This window comes from Protopterus annectens, chromosome 8.part0 (genome assembly GCF_019279795.1).
Source record: "Protopterus annectens isolate FY-2018-M chromosome 8.part0, PAN1.0, whole genome shotgun sequence".
NCBI classification, from domain to species: Eukaryota; Metazoa; Chordata; order Ceratodontiformes; family Protopteridae; genus Protopterus; species Protopterus annectens.
Window position 1 is genome coordinate 1829761527 of NC_056741.1, and position 15877 is coordinate 1829777403.

A 15877-nucleotide genomic window follows, 5' to 3' on the forward strand; every position below is an offset into this window, starting at 1 on the left:
TACTACTATCGAATACTACTTCGAAGACTTCTATAAAGCTAAGTACCCCGTTGGGGACTCTTTCTTGCCTCAGCCGATGTCAGAGAAAGTTAATAACTGTTTATCTTGTGGGAAACAAATACCTCATAAAGATTTCCACTCCTACTGCATACATTGTTTAGGCCCAGACCATGACATAGCAGCTTGTCTAGCCTGTGCTTCTTTTAACCGGCGGACACTTAAACGTCGCTCGGACTTTGCTGAACAGATTTTCGGCTCCGATTTTGCCTACATTATGCCGTCGGATCCTCCGACTACGCAAATAACCAAAAAGCGCAAAGAAAAGGCCCGATACTCTCGGTCCGCGGTTTTGGCTGAAACCGCGGTTAAGCAATCCACGAGTGTCTCGGTTTCGGCCGAAACCGAGCAGGCGGTTCTTTCTTCAGCCGATAACTTGCCTTCTACTGAGGCCTCTTCTACACTGGTAGAAACGGCTTCTAAAATCCAGCCTTCTGTTGCGATTTCACAAGATTTATCAGACACAATTCCACTAGATATTTCTACTCCTGCACGTGGAGCTGCTAGGCCTCCTCCAGCTATGTCTATTAAGGCCTTTGCCAGGGCTAAAGCAGCCAAAACTTCCAAGCCTGTGCCTGCCAAGCCCCCCTCTCACAGGCCCAGCACCAGCTCCCATATGCTTTCTTTGGCACAGGATCTCATCACTTTAATTCGTGGATCCCAGCCACATCCGGACAGGGCCCCTCTCCCTCCTCCAGAAAAGAGGCCTAGAGCAGAGCCCCCTGAGCCAGTAGCCACAGATGATTCTTCTGATGATTCAGAACATTCAGACCCTCCTGAGGCTTCTTATTCTCCTTACGAAGACTCTGATGCTGAGGAGTCCATCCCTTCAGCCTCTCCTCCTGAGGAATTTTCCTTTGGGGAAACCTTGCATGCTATGAGGGAACAATTTCAGTGGCAGGGCCAAGATTTCTCAGACTCCAGAAAAAGGCTTAGGACCTTTCTACACTTACCACAGCATAGGCCTTTAGCTATTCCTCCAGTTCTATCTGTTGTTGATGATGCATTTAATGATGCTTGCTCTACTCCTGATACTTTACCTCCGGCTCCTGCTAAACCAGATAGGTACTACAGGGTCCCGGACACTCATCACCATTTATATAAGGCCCCTTTTGCAGATCCAGAGACTATCTCCCAGGGCCCTAAAGCTGTAGCAACTACTTCTTCTAAAAACCCCCTCCCCTCTGACAGGGAATTCAGGTCCTTAGAGAGATGGGGTAAAAAAGTTTACACCTCTGCTACTTTGTCAGCTAGAGCTTTGAACTGCCAATTTCATACGATTCAATATCAAGAGTTTATGCTTGACCAGTTGACTAAAAAGCTGTCCTCTGAAGAATCTTTAGATAAAAAGTATGTTCAAGAAATGTTACATAACATACAGCAGGTTAGTAACCATTCTTTAAAATGTGGCTATGATGCACTGGAGGCTTCCTTTAGATCAGCCATGACTGGCACAGTTATCAGGAGGCATGCATGGTTGAAAGAGCAGGCATTACCAGACCATGTCAAATCTAAGCTTTTGGATGCACCTATGGACAAGGTTAATTTATTTGATGCCCCTGCACAGCAGGTTCTGAAAAAGATGGAAGAGAAAGCAAAATCTGTGCAAACAGTAAAAGATTTCTTACAAGTTCAGCCTCCAAGGTTTAGCAGGAATTGGCCCTCCAAGAATTGGTCCTTTCCGGACTCCTCTAAGGCACAGAGAGGCAGGAATAGGCGCTCGAGGCAGAAACCAATCCAGGGGTGCCTACAGGGGTCGCCAGTGGCAGGGTAACAACCAACGAGGCACGGATACAGCCACCACCACTACAACAACTCAATCACAGTGACTTGGCGGTGGCACCGCCTACCAGGGAACAACTAGAAGCACCCTTAGGCGGAAAGCTAACATTATTTTCAAGAAACTGGCACTGCATTACAAGAGAAAAATGGATTTTGAACACTATAGACAAAGGTTACAGGTTCCATTTCCATACACTACCAGGAAAGAGAGGAATGCCAAACCTACCACCTTCTCAAAGGGCATAAGCTCTGAAGCAAATATCTCAATTATTAAGAATGCGTGCTGTGGAAAAGGTACCATTTATGGAGCAAGGGAAGGGATTTTACTCCAGGCTCTTCCTGGTACCAAGAAAAGAAAACAAATGGAGGCCTATTCTAGATTTGTCCGCTCTAAACACATTCCTCATTGTTCCAAAATTCAAAATGCTGACCCTACAGCAGCTTCTTCCCATGCTGGGCAAGGAGTCTTGGCTGGTAACTCTAGATCTCAAGGAGGCATACCTGCACGTCCCCATAAGACCAATTTGCAGAAGATACCTCAGATTTCTTGCAGGATCAGAGCATTATCAATTCTCAGCATTGCCCTTTGGCTTATCTACTGCGCCCAGAGTGTTCACGAAATGCCTGGCATCAGTAATCGCTCATTGCAGACTTCAGGGAATTCAAATCTATCCCTACCTGGACGACTGCCTGATACAAGCGGACAACAAAACAAATTAACAGAAGACTTACAAAGAGTCATCTACCTGCTACAAGCCCTGGGATACACAGTCAATACAAAAAAGTCAAGGCTGATTCCATCCCAAATAATAACCTTTCTGGGTGCAGAACTGGACACATCAAGACAAATGGCATTTCTAACTGCAGAAAAGAAAGAGCAACTTCCTCTCTATTTCTTGGCATTAACAAAGCAGAGCCATCTAACTGCAAGAAAAGTGCTACAAGCTCTAGGCTTCATGGCATCCTGCATAATTCTGGTCCCTCATGCCAGGCTTCATATGAGAAAGCTACAGTGGTACCTAAAGAATTTGTGGTCTCAGCACAAGCACAGCCTGGAAACCAAAATTCCAATGATCCCATGCCTGAAGAAAGAGTTCTTATGGTGGGCTCAGGCCTGTCAATCAAACACAGGACTGCCCTTCTGCAAAAGCCAACCAAGACAAACTATCACGACAGATGCCTCAGACCTCGGTTCGGGGGCACACATGATGGACAAGTACATTCAAGGCCTATGGACTCAAGACCAACTGCATCTACACATAAATCTAAAAGAAATGATGGCAGTAAAATTGGCAATCCAGGCATTCAGACCTCTTCTCCACGAAGACCAGCTGTTGATAAGGACAGACAACACCACAGTTATGTGGTACATCAACAAACAGGGAGGCACACACTCTTACCCCCTATGCCGGCTGGCACTAGACCTATGGGATGTGGCCCTGAGCTACAACCTTCAGTTACAGGCAATTTATGTACCAGGGAAGGAAAACATTCTAGCAGACATATTAAGCAGAACTACAACAGATGCCCACGAATGGATGCTGCATCCGGACATCTTCAAAGCCATCACAAGAGAATGGGGATTCCCACAAATAGACTTGTTTGCATCCCCATACAATCACCAGTTGAAGAAATTCTGCACAAGGACTTACCACCCACTTGCTTGGAAGGTGGACTCCTATCCTTCAGTTGGAAAAGCCTGACAGCATACGCATTCCCACCACTTCCTTTGATGCACAAGGTGCTTCTCAAGATCAAAGAGGAACGTCCGAGGATCATTCTGATAGCCCCAGACTGGCCAAGGCAACATTGGTACCCACTGCTGAGGAGCATGTCCCGGGAACAAATATGGAAACTGCCCCTGATCCCATTACTGCTGACACAGAACAACTACAACATTCTGCATCCAAACCTAAAAACTCTGCAGCTAACAGCCTGGGACATTACATGACAGAAATTAACCCAAATTTATCCCAAAGGGTTAAGGACATAATCCTGGAGGCTCGTAGACCTTCAACAAGAAAGAATTATGCAGCAAAATGGAAAAGATATCTCATCTGGAGTGCTGCAAAGGGGCAAGATGTGACACTGGTGAACATAGCCAACATCCTGGAGTACTTGGCGGAGCTCTACCACACAGGCCTGTCCTATTCCTCCATCAAGATACATGCATCAGCTATTTCAGCACAATACAGCTTGGATCCTCCTGTCTTCTCGCATCCTCTGCTCAGACAGTTTCTAAGGGAATTAAAATGTAAAACCTCCCAGGAAACCTCCATTGCCAGCATGGGACTTGAACTTTGTGCTAGAAAACTGACTCTACCTCCTTTCGAGCCAGCAGCTACAGCAGACTTGCAATACCTATCCTGGAAGACTGCCTTCCTGCTGGCAATAACTTCAGCAAGAAGGGTCTCTGAACTACAAGCATTAATGGCAGTACAACCCTTCCTGATCTTCCATCAAGATAGAGTGTCCATGAGAACAAATCCTACATTTATGCCTAAGGTGGTATCCAGAGTCTCTTTAAATCAGGCTATCCACCTTCCTACATTCTTCCCCAATCCACAGAACAGGGGAGAGAAGCTCTTACATACCGTGGATGTACACAGGCAATTACGCTACTACCTGGACAGGACAAAAAACAATAGAAAAACTGACCAGCTTCTGGTAGCTTATGCAACAGGAAAAGAAGGAAGACCAATTTCTAAGCAGACAATCTCCAAATGGATAGGAAATTGCATTAGACTTTGTTACTCCTACCATGGAAAGAAAACTCCAGCGAACATCAGGCCTCACTCCACAAGGGCCACAGCCAATACCACAGCTTTCTTATGAGGAGTGGCTACCAAGGACATTATAGAGGCTGCTACTTGGACCTCCGTGCATACATTTGCCAAGCATTATAACTTACCTCTATACTCTAGATCCCGTGCTGGCTTTGCCACTGCTGTTTTGCAAGGGATCCTGACTACACCATAATCTTCTCTCATTTCCTCCTCCCCTAGTTTAGCCATGGTATTCTACCCATTTGTAAGGAATGCAGATGCATCCTTGAAGGACATAGTACAGTTTTGTACCTACCATAAATGTAGATGTCCGAGAGGAATGCATCTGCAGTCAGGATTACCCACCCTCCTTCCCCTCTGAGGTACTCCTAGGGTGCTTACCAATCTTCAGCTAGCTTGGGGGGGATCTATTATGGTGTATTTGTTTGTATATATGTACATACATGTTTATTTTGTGTGTCTGCTCTCTACTATTTGGAAATTTTGGCATTTATCCAAATTTAGCCTACCAATAGGGCACCTGGCATCTGGGGCAAGAAACACTGAGGAAAATGGCGTCGGCTGATGCCTTTATACCCGAAAAACTGCCGCAATGACGTCGGGTGAAGTGCGACACCAGCCGAAGCCAGACCCAGACTTTGGAATCCGGCCGACCGAAGGGCTGCCTGACGACAGGACAACCCATTTGTAAGGACTGCAGATGCATTCCTCTCGGACATCTACATTTATGGTAGGTACAAAACTGTACTTTCTGCACACTCAGCTCCAAACTTTGAATCCCGCAGTGTGGCTAATCAGCTAATTTCACCCTTGGCATCCCTCGGCAAACCAGTGATGGATGTCATTTTGGAAGCTAGAAGGCCTAGTACTAGAAAATCTTATGCTGGTAAATGGAAACAATTCTGTGCCTGGAACCCAGTCACAAGGAATAAGCACAACAATGCCCAATATTCCTCAGATTCTGCAATACTTAACGGAGATGCTTCACAAGGGCCTATCTCTTTTTTTTCCATAAAAATCCATCCCTCTGCCATTTCAGCTCATTACAACACAGAGCCTCCCCTCTTCTCTCATCCTCTGCTAAAGCAGTATCTCAGAGGGGCCAAGAATATAAGACCTCCTAAGGGAGCACCAACAATTGCATGGGACCTCAATTTTGTTTTGGAAAAACTCACTCTTCCCTCCTTTTGAGTCAGCTGCTACTGCAGACCTAAAATTTCTCTCCTGGAAAACAGCTTTCCTTTTAGTAGTCACTTCAGCTAGAAGGATTTCAGAATTACAGGCTCTTATGGCAGTGGAGCCTTTCATTATTTTTCATCCGGACAGGGTAACTCTCAGGGACCAGTCCATCTTTCATGCTTTAGGTGGTATCCAGTGTGGCTCTTAATCAGACCATTCATCTGCCAACTTTCTTCCCCAAGCCACAGAACAAGGGTGAGTGGATTCTGCATTCATTGGATGTACACAGCCAACTTAGATTCTACTTAAACAGGACAAAATCTCTAAGAAAATCTGAACTATTGGTGGCATTTGCTGCAGGGGGAGAGGGAAAGGCTATTTCAAAGCAGACTATTTCCAAATGGTTAAGCCATTGCATTCGTTTCTGCTGTATGCACCATGGTAAACCTATCCCCAAGGGGATCAGGTTTCATTCCACCAGGACTGCATCTACTTCTGCAGCCTTTCTCATAGGGCTTCCTACCAGAGACATTCTAGAAGCTGCTACCTGGAGCTCAGTTCATACGTTCACCAAACATTTCTTCTCTAAATCCAGAGCTGGCTTTGCCACTGCTGCCCTGCAGGGTCTTATAGCTGCTCCTAATGCTGTATGAATCCATCCTCCCAACCATAGCTTTGGGATTCTACCCAAATGTAATGACTGTAACAGTGAAACACGAAGAACATAGTACAGTTGTGTACACTTACCATAAACGTAGATGTTCGAGTGTATTCACTGTTGCAGTCCTGGTTACCCATCCTCCAGCCCCATTTTATATACTTGTATATATATATATATATATATATATATATATATATATATATATATATATATATATATATATATATATATATATATATTGCTCCTCATTTGGGGATCACCTGACATCTGGGGCAAGAAAAACTGATGTAATTGTGTTGGCTGCATGTTTTATACCCCTGACGTCATGGAAGAAGGGACAGCAACTGACGCAGGACCCAAGACTTTGTTAATCAGCACCAGACCACTAAGATCCAGCAACAAAAATCACTTGCAGATCACTAAAACCAATAACTCTGCTGGTGAAGCACTGTTCTCTTCTATTCTCCCTCCCACCCACAATTACCTCCATACCATCATGCACCCACTTTAAAACTTTACTAAAAGCGCACCTAAAAACATGCTGGCTATGCCCTTGCAACTCCCACTCTAATATCACCCACCCCATTCAAACACTACCTTTCTTTCCACCCCACTAACTACTTTGATTATAGCAAGCTCAGATGCTCATAAGCCTAGTACTTATTATATAGCAGGAACTTCTTATTGTAACATTTGTTAATGTCTGTTACGTACTTCGCAGATAAAGATTCTAGTTGTCTACTGATGTACTATGTTCTTCATCTTTAAATATGTTTGTAATTAATTGCTATGTTAAATTGTTAATCGCTGTGTAATCCAATGTAACTACTGTCTGTTTATTTTAACTGTGAAGCTTTTCTCCCCTGGCTTCCGCTGAAAATGGACCTACATCCAGTCGGACACTCCCGGTCAACAAATGTAAATAAATAATCAGGCCTACTGAAGGCATCCTGCCAGCAGATTACCCAAATGTAATGACTGCAACAGTGAATACACTCAAACATCTACATTTATGGTAAGTGTACACAACTGTACTTTACTTTTCCTTATAAAATAAGCATTCAGACACATGGTTCATTTGTTTGATAGGGTTAGGACAGTCACATTTATTTCATACTTGTAAACTTTGTAAGATTATTCATGAGGTTAGCATCATATCTGTAAGCAAGGCTGAATGGTAAAAGTTTGTTGGTATCAGTAATTGTCTTTTTCATTGTTCTTTCTTCCCCTATCATTAATTTTTTCTACCTACTTTCATCCAAGTTTGGGTCATGGAGGTAGACCCTTAACCAGTCAGCAAAGCAGGAACTAGCCTTGTATTGGAATACTAGTACATCAGAAGGTGTGCATAGTAGCAGCTGAGGACATGTTAGCATTGTCAGAATGTTTGAGGCAACCCAGGTGGAACAAGAGGGAGAATGTGCAGACTCTGCATAAATAGCACCCTATGCAAGAAATGAACTGTGTGTCTGAGTGCTTATTTTGTTTGCTTTTTGAAATAGTGATAAAGTAAGTTAATATTACTGACTTTTGTAGAAAGAGATTGTTTTACATTGACTGAGAGTCCCAGGAGCTGAGCATGTCTGTGTTTTATTTTGTGGATGTGCACATGCATGTGTGCACAACCAGCTGATGTCCTGCCAGTCGGTGAAATTAATTTCATTTTTTTAATATGTTGCTTTTGTAGCAAAAAAAAAAAAAAAGCCAGTTTTTAACTGGATTCTTCTTTGAGTTTAACTGATATAAACAAAAGCAAAAGAGTAAACTTCTATGTCTTTGGTTGGATTTACAGCATCTTCCCAACTATATTTCTGCCATTCACACTATTGGTAGCCGTGTGGTAGTCTCCGATGTCCAGGAAAGCTTTGTGTGGTTGCGCTACAAGAGGAATGAGAACCAGCTGATTATATTTGCAGATGACACTTATCCTCGGTGGCTTACCACAGCCTCTCTCCTAGACTACGACACCATGGCAGGAGCTGATAAATTTGGTAACATCTCTGTGGTGAGTTTGTTCTAGCACAATCATGTGCTTGTTTTTGTTTTGCAACCATACCATTTTGTCAGAACTTTCTTATTTCAGTATAAACATTCCACCATAGTTTAGCTGAAATGGTGATAGTTTTGCTTATCAGATTTTCTTCATGTTTCACTGTTGCAGTCATAGTTTTGCTTATCAGATTTTCTTCATGTTTCACTGTTGCAGTCATCACATTAGGGTTATCTGCTTGCAGTAGCCCTCCTGATTAACAAAGTCTTGGGTCCTGCATCGGTTGCTGTCTCTTCTTCTGGGATGTCAGGTCGTCAGGGGTATAAAACATGAAGCTGACGCTATTACATCAGACTTTCTTGCCGTGCGGTTCCCGAAGCAGAAGCAGTTCGCAAGTGCCAGTCGGCTGACTCCTGAAATTTCGTTTTCAAGTTTCAGAACCGAAGTCTTCAACAAAAAGCTAAGTACCCTGTTGGGGAAACTTTTTCTTGCTCTAAACCGATGTCAGTAAAAGTAAATAATTGCATTTCTTGTGGAAAGCAAATACTTCATAAAGATTTTCATTCGTACTGTATTCCTTGCCTAGGCCCTGACCACGACGTACCTCACTGTCGGTTTTGTGCCTTATTTATACCAGGAACTATCCACCATTGGTATATTTTCGCTTCTAAATATTTTGGTGCTCTGTTCAGTTATTCCAATATGTCTTCAGTAAGCCATCTGACTACCGACTTTCTGAAAAAACGCAAAGATAGACAGAGTCAGGCTGCTGATGTCCAAAGCTCCTGACGATGCTTCTCCTAAGCCATTCGCCAGTTCGCCGGTACTCAGTGAGGCGCTTTCGCATCCCCTGATACCAGCTACTTCAGATTTGCAGGCCTCTACTGAGACCCATTCGGAGTCTGGTATGCTGCGAGATGCTTCAACTGTGGAACCTGCGGATGTCTTTGCCTTGGATGGGTCTGGAGCCTCTTTGCAGGCACCGGCTTCTGAGTGTATTCAGGCCTACTGACTTGCATATTAAACCGACACCATCTTCTTCTTCAAGGCCTAAAACTCGAACCGTACCTAGAAAACTGACGCCCAGACCGCATGGCCAGGCCTCTATGCCTAAAAAACAAATGATAAGAATGTCTGAAGACCTTGTTACTTTAATCAGGGGAAGTCAACCTTCCCCCTTTAAGAGACCTAGGACCGAGTTTGCTTATGATACTTCTGACCAGGATTCTGAATTTTCTGTTTCCTCTGATGACCAGGATTTACCCTTATCTAGCTATGAGGATTCTGATGCAGAGGACTCTGTTCCCTCTGCATCACCCCCCAGAGGATTTCTCTGTTGGTGAAACCTTGCATACCCTCAGGAAGCATTTTCATTGGGAAAGTCAGGATTTCTCTGATTCTAAAAAGAGGTTTAGGGATTTCTTACTCCTGCCCCAGCACAGGCCTTTAGCTATACCTCCTGTACTAGACATTGTTGATGATGCCTTTTCGGAGTCTAGCTTGGCCTCTGACACTTTACTCCCTCCTCCCAGAAAACCTGATAGGTATTACAGGATCCTTGACTCTCACAAGTTCCTTTTCAAAAATCGTACTGCAGATCCAGAGACCATTTCACAGGGAGCCAAGGGCATTAAAGCTACTACTGCCAAAAATCCTATCCCCTCTGATAGAGACTCCAGTGCGCTGAGTAGATGGGGTAAGAAGGTATACACTTCTGCAACTTTGGCCATTAGGGCCTTAAACTGCCAGTTTCATAAGTTAAAGTATCAACAGCATATTACTGGATTGCTTAAACAGAAAATGATGTTGATTCCTGATTGTGCTGAAAATAAGGATTTACAGGATTTACTGCATTCAGCTGAACAGGTTGGAAAACATACTTTGCAGTGTGGTTTTGATTCACTAGAGGCATCTTGCAGGGCTGCTGTAACTGGGTCTGTACTTAGAAGGCATGTTTGGCTTAAGGAGCAATCCTTGCCAGATCATGTTAAAGCAAAATTACGGGATGCTTCCTTAAATCAGGACCGCCTGTTTGGCAACAAGGCAGAAGAAGTTCTTAAAAAGATGGAGGAAAAAGCTAAATCTATGCAAACTGTTAAAGATTTCTTACAAGTACAACCTCCAAGGTTTAGTAGGCGTTGGCCTTCCAAGAATTGGTCCTTTCCTGCCTCTTCCAGACCTTCAGTCCAAACCCAGATCCAGCAGAGCACCCAGGCTTCAGACCCAGGGTAAGCACAGGACTAAGCAGTGGGGGGCCTCCACTTCCAAATCTGGGAGTAGTAAAACTCCCCCCTATGGTAAACTGTCTCAGTGACTTATTTTTAAAACTTCCAAGCACTTCTCAACTGACCGTCCCTTTGGGGGGAAAGATTGCTCTTCATGCAAAGAACTGGGAACTTGTTACTCAGGACAAATGAGTTTTAAATAGTGTCCCAAGGATACAGATTTCACTTCCACAAGTTACCAACACCAAGCGGGTGGCCAGATCTACCCCCAGATCGGTGGGCAGAGGCTCAAAAGCAAGTACTTTCTCTCCTAAGCATAGGAGATAATTCAGTTGGTACCAGAAGAGAAAAAAGGGACATGGATGTTCATCGTGTTACCCTGCTGCAGTCATCACACTTGGGTTATCCTGCCGTCAGGCGGTCCTGCAGTCAGCCCGAATTCCAAACTCTTGGTCCGGCCTCAGTTGCTGTCACTTCTTCTCTGACGTCAGTGCGTCAGGGGTATATAAGAGGCATCCAACGCCATTTTCTTCAGTCTTTCTTGCCGTGCGGTGCCCGAAGCAGAAGCAGTTCGCAAGTGCCGGTCGGCCGACACCTGAGATTTTCGATTTGAATTTCAGTCCGAAGTCTTCAATAAAGCTAAGTACCCCGTTGGGGAACATTTTCTTGCCTCAGTCCGATGTCAGAAAAAGTTAACAATTGCATTTCTTGTGGGAAGCAAATACCTCATAAGGACTTCCATTCCTATTGTATTCCTTGCGTAGGCCCAGACCACGACGTCACAGGTTGTCTGTTTTGCGCTAGGTTTAATAACCGCTATCTCAAACGCCGTTTTGACTTCGCGAGGCATTATTTTGGTAGGAAATTCAATTATATCATGCCGTCGGAGCAGCAGACGACCGCAATTCTTAAAAAAAACGCAAGGATAAGGACAGGCAGCCTAGGAATAAGCCCAGACCCTGAGGCCTCAGCTGGGCCTTTCGCCAGTTCTCCGGTTTTCAGTGAGGCGCCTACGCAGCCCCTGATGACCACAGAGCTGGAACCCCAGACAACTGCCGACTCCCACGCAGAGTCTTCTAGGCTGACACAGCCATCTACCGACACTGGAGCAGATTTAGACACCGGTGCAGAGGAAACACCTTCGGTTGCAGAAGGTGTCTTCAGACCGACTACACTCACCATTAAATCTTATGCTAAAATTAAAACTCCTTTAAAACCTTAGAAAACTGTTCATCAGTCAACAGGTCAAGGCCCCATGCCTAAGAAACAGATGCTTAAGATGGCTGAAGATTTAATTACCATTATCAGGGGTTCCCATCCTCCTCCTGATAAAAAACCAAGACAAGAGGAGGATTATGCATCCTCTGACCAAGTTTTTCTCTCTTCAGATTCTTCTGAAGAACAGGATTACACTTTTCCACCTTATGAGGATTCTGATGCTGAAGACTCTATTCCCTCAGCATTTCCCCCTGAAGACTACTCCTTTGGGAAAACATTACATACCATGAGGGAGCATTTCCACTGGGAAGGCCAGGATTACTCAGATTCTAAGAAAAGACTCTGAGAGTTCCTTCTATTACCCCAGCACAGACCTCTTGCTATTCCTCCTGTTTTAGATGTCGTGGATGATGTCTACTTGGAGTCTAGTTTAAATCCAGACTCTCTACCTCCTGCTCCAGCCAAACCAGACCGATACTACAGAGTACCTGACTCTCACAAATTCCTTTATAAAAGCCCTGTAGCTGACCCAGAAACCATTTCCCAGGGTCCTAAGGGAGCAAAGGCTTCTGTGGCTAAAAATCCTGTGCCCTCTGAAAGAGATTCCAGAGCCCTAGATAGATGGGGAAAGAAAATATACACTTCCACAACTCTGGCTATGAGAGCATTAAATTGCCAGTTTCACATGTTGAAATATCAACAATTCCTGATGTCTCAGTTAAAACAAAAAATGAGCACACACTCAGAACAGCCTGAGTTCAAGGAAATTAAGGATCTGTTGCATGCAGCTGAACAGGTGGGCAAGCATACTTTACAATGCGGATTTGATTCACTGGAAGCTTCCTGTAGACCAGCTGTTACTGGCTCAGTCATTCGTAGACATGCTTGGTTAAAAGAGCAATCCCTCCCTGACCATGTTAAAGCAAAATTATTAGATGCACCTTTACAACAGGATGTATTATTTGGTGTCAAAGCTGAAGAGGTTTTAAAGAAAATGGAGGATAAGGCTAAATCTATGCAAACGGTGAAGGATTTCTTACAGGTACAACCCCCTCGCTTCAGCAGAAATTGGCCAACAAAAAATTGGTCCTTTCCAGCTTCAGACAGATCACAGAGGGGCAAATACAGATGCCCAAGGGGCAGAGGTCAGTCACAGGGCCCTTACAAACCTCGCCAATGGGGTTCTGCTACCCAGAAAGGAGGAGAAGACAGGCCCCAAGCTAACAGAAGGCAGACACAATGACTCTATCCTCAAACTACCAAGCAAATTTCTCCTGGCAACACCCTTGGGAGGAAAACTAGCATTATTTGCAGACAACTGGCACATCATCACAAAAGACAAATGGGTGCTAAACATGGTCTCTCAAGGATAGAGATTCCACTTTCATACCTTACCAAGGATCAAAGGAATGCCAAACCTGCCACCAAATCAATGGGCAGAGGCACAAAAACAAATTACAGCTCTCGTGAACATGAGAGCCATTCAACAGGTACATACACAGGAGCAGGGACAAGGATTTTACTCTACACTTCCTAGTTCCAGGAAAGGACAAAGCATGGAGACCCATTCTGGATCTTTCAATTCTGAACACCTGTCTGCAAGTACCAAAATTCAAGATGCTAACACTTCAGCAGCTTCTTCCCATGCTGGGCAAGAATGCTTGGCTTGTCACGTTGGACCTCAAGGAGGCATACCTGCATGTCCCTATTAGACAAAATTGCAGAAGATACCTCCGCTTCATTGCAGGTTCAACAAATTATCCATTCTCTGCACTGCCCTTTGGCTTATCTACTGCGCCCAGGGTCTTCACAAAATGCCTGGCACCAGTAATTGCATACTGCAGACAACGAGGAATACAAATTTATCCATATCTGGACGACTGCCTGATCCAAGCGGACAGCAAAGACATCCTACTACAACATCTGGCATTTGTAACAAAGCTGCTAAGTTGCCTAGGGTACACAGTAAACAAAAAGAAGTCAAAACTGATACCCTCACAAGAAATAATTTTCCTGGGTGCCAGCTTGAATACAACGGCCCAGATGGCTTACCTCACGCCAGACAAGCAAAAACAACTGGCTCAGTACTTCAAAAACATGGCAATTTCTACCCAGCTCACTGCAAGGAAATTCCTGCAGGCATTGGGGTACATGGCATCCTGCATTCAACTAATTGCATATGCAAAGCTGCATATGAGAAAACTACAATGGTACCTAAAAAGTGTATGGTCCCAACACAGACACAGCCTCGAAGCAAGTATAACTCTCATTCGTTGCCTTCAGAAAGAGTTTCTATGGTGGGCTCAAGCATGCCAAGCAAACAAGGGCCTTCCCTTTGTCTCACCTCCAGCAAACCAAACCTTGACAACAGATTCATCATACTACGCCTGGGGTGCACACATGGCAGGACAATGCATACAGGGCAAATGGTCTGCAAAGCAAAGGCAACTACACATCAATCAAAAGGAGATGCTAGTTGTAAAAAATGCAGTAACAGCCTTCAAGGACCTCTTGCATAAGGACGGACAACACCACAGTTATGTGGTACATAAACAAACAAGGAGGAACGCACTCCTACCCACTATGCAGACAGGCAATAGACTTGTGGAACACAATTAACTTACCAAGTACAACTGCAAGCACAATTCCTGCCAGGAAAGGAGAACATATTGGCAGATGAATTAAGCAGAAATTTGACAGACCCTCACGAGTGGAGACTGCACCCACAAGTATTCTCAATGATAATTCAATGGTGGGGACCACCAGACATAGATCTGTTTGCCTGAACCAACAATTGCCAGCTACAAAAATTTTGCACAAGGACTTATCATCCCCTGGCCTGGACAGTGGATGCCCTTTCATTCAGTTGGACAGCATTGTCAGTCTGCGCCTTCCCACCTCTGCCTCTACTTACCCAGGTATTACTAAAAGCCAGATCAGAGAGACCACAGATGATCCTCATTGCTCCGGACTGGCCACGTCAACATTGGTACCCACTTCTACGAAACTTGTCTCGCAGCCCTCCATGGATCTTACCTCAATTCCCTCTGCTGTTAACCCAACAAAACTCCCAGATCCTTCACAGTCAACTAAGGACCTTAAATCTAGCTGCATGGAAAATACTTTAAATTATCAAACAACACTTCTCTCAAAGGACGTCCAGAATGTCATTTTGGAGGCCAGGAGGCCCAGCACCCGAAAAACTTACTCAGACAAATGGAAAATATTCTGTGTATGGAGCCAGGCCAGAAGCCTAAATCCTGGCATCCCAAATATTCCGTACATACTCCAATACCTAACTGAGGTGCTACACAAAGGCCTTTCTTTCTCATCCATAAAGATCCATGCTTCAGCCATTTCAGCTCAATATGATACGGTTTCTCCCATTTTCTCTCATCCTTTGCTAAGGCAGTTTCTCAGAGGGGCAAAAAATATAAGACTCCCCCAGAAAACCACCAACTCCAACTTGGGATCTAAATTTTGTGCTGGAAAAGTTAACACTTCCTCCTTTCGAACCAGCCTGTTCAGCAGAGCTTCAGTACTTGTCATGGAAAACAGCCCTGCTGCTGGCTATCACCTCAGCACGCAGAGTCTCAGAACTGCAGGCACTTATGGCAGTGGAACCTTTCATCATTTTCCATCAGGACAGAGTATCTTTGCACACCAACCCTTCCTTCATGCCAAAGGTAGTATCCAGTGTGGCTCTCAATCAGACCATACACTTGCCCACCTTTTATCCAAACCCACAGAATAAAGGAGAAAGACTCCTTCACTCTTTGGACATTCACAGACAGTTATGTTACTATTTGGACAAGACAAAGGCCTTCAGAAAATCTGACCAACTCCTTGTATCCTATGCACCAGGCTCAGAAGGAAAGGCTATTTCAAAACAGACCATCTCCAAATGGATAGCACATTACATCCGCTTTTGCTACTCACACCATGGGAAAGCAGTGCCTGTTAGTATTAGGTCTCACTC

The 15877-nt window shown here is 44.4% G+C and overlaps 1 protein-coding gene across 1 annotated transcript in view; it reads left to right on the plus strand.

The window, feature by feature from the left end:
• Nucleotides 1-15877, plus strand: part of SF3B3 (splicing factor 3b subunit 3) — a 2130119-nt gene that overhangs the window by 1512568 nt on the left and 601674 nt on the right. Inside the window, exon 30 of the mRNA XM_044079526.1 lies at nt 8258-8470. Within this exon, the coding sequence (XP_043935461.1) occupies nt 8258-8470 (213 nt within the window). The remainder of the gene's footprint in view (nt 1-8257; nt 8471-15877) is intronic.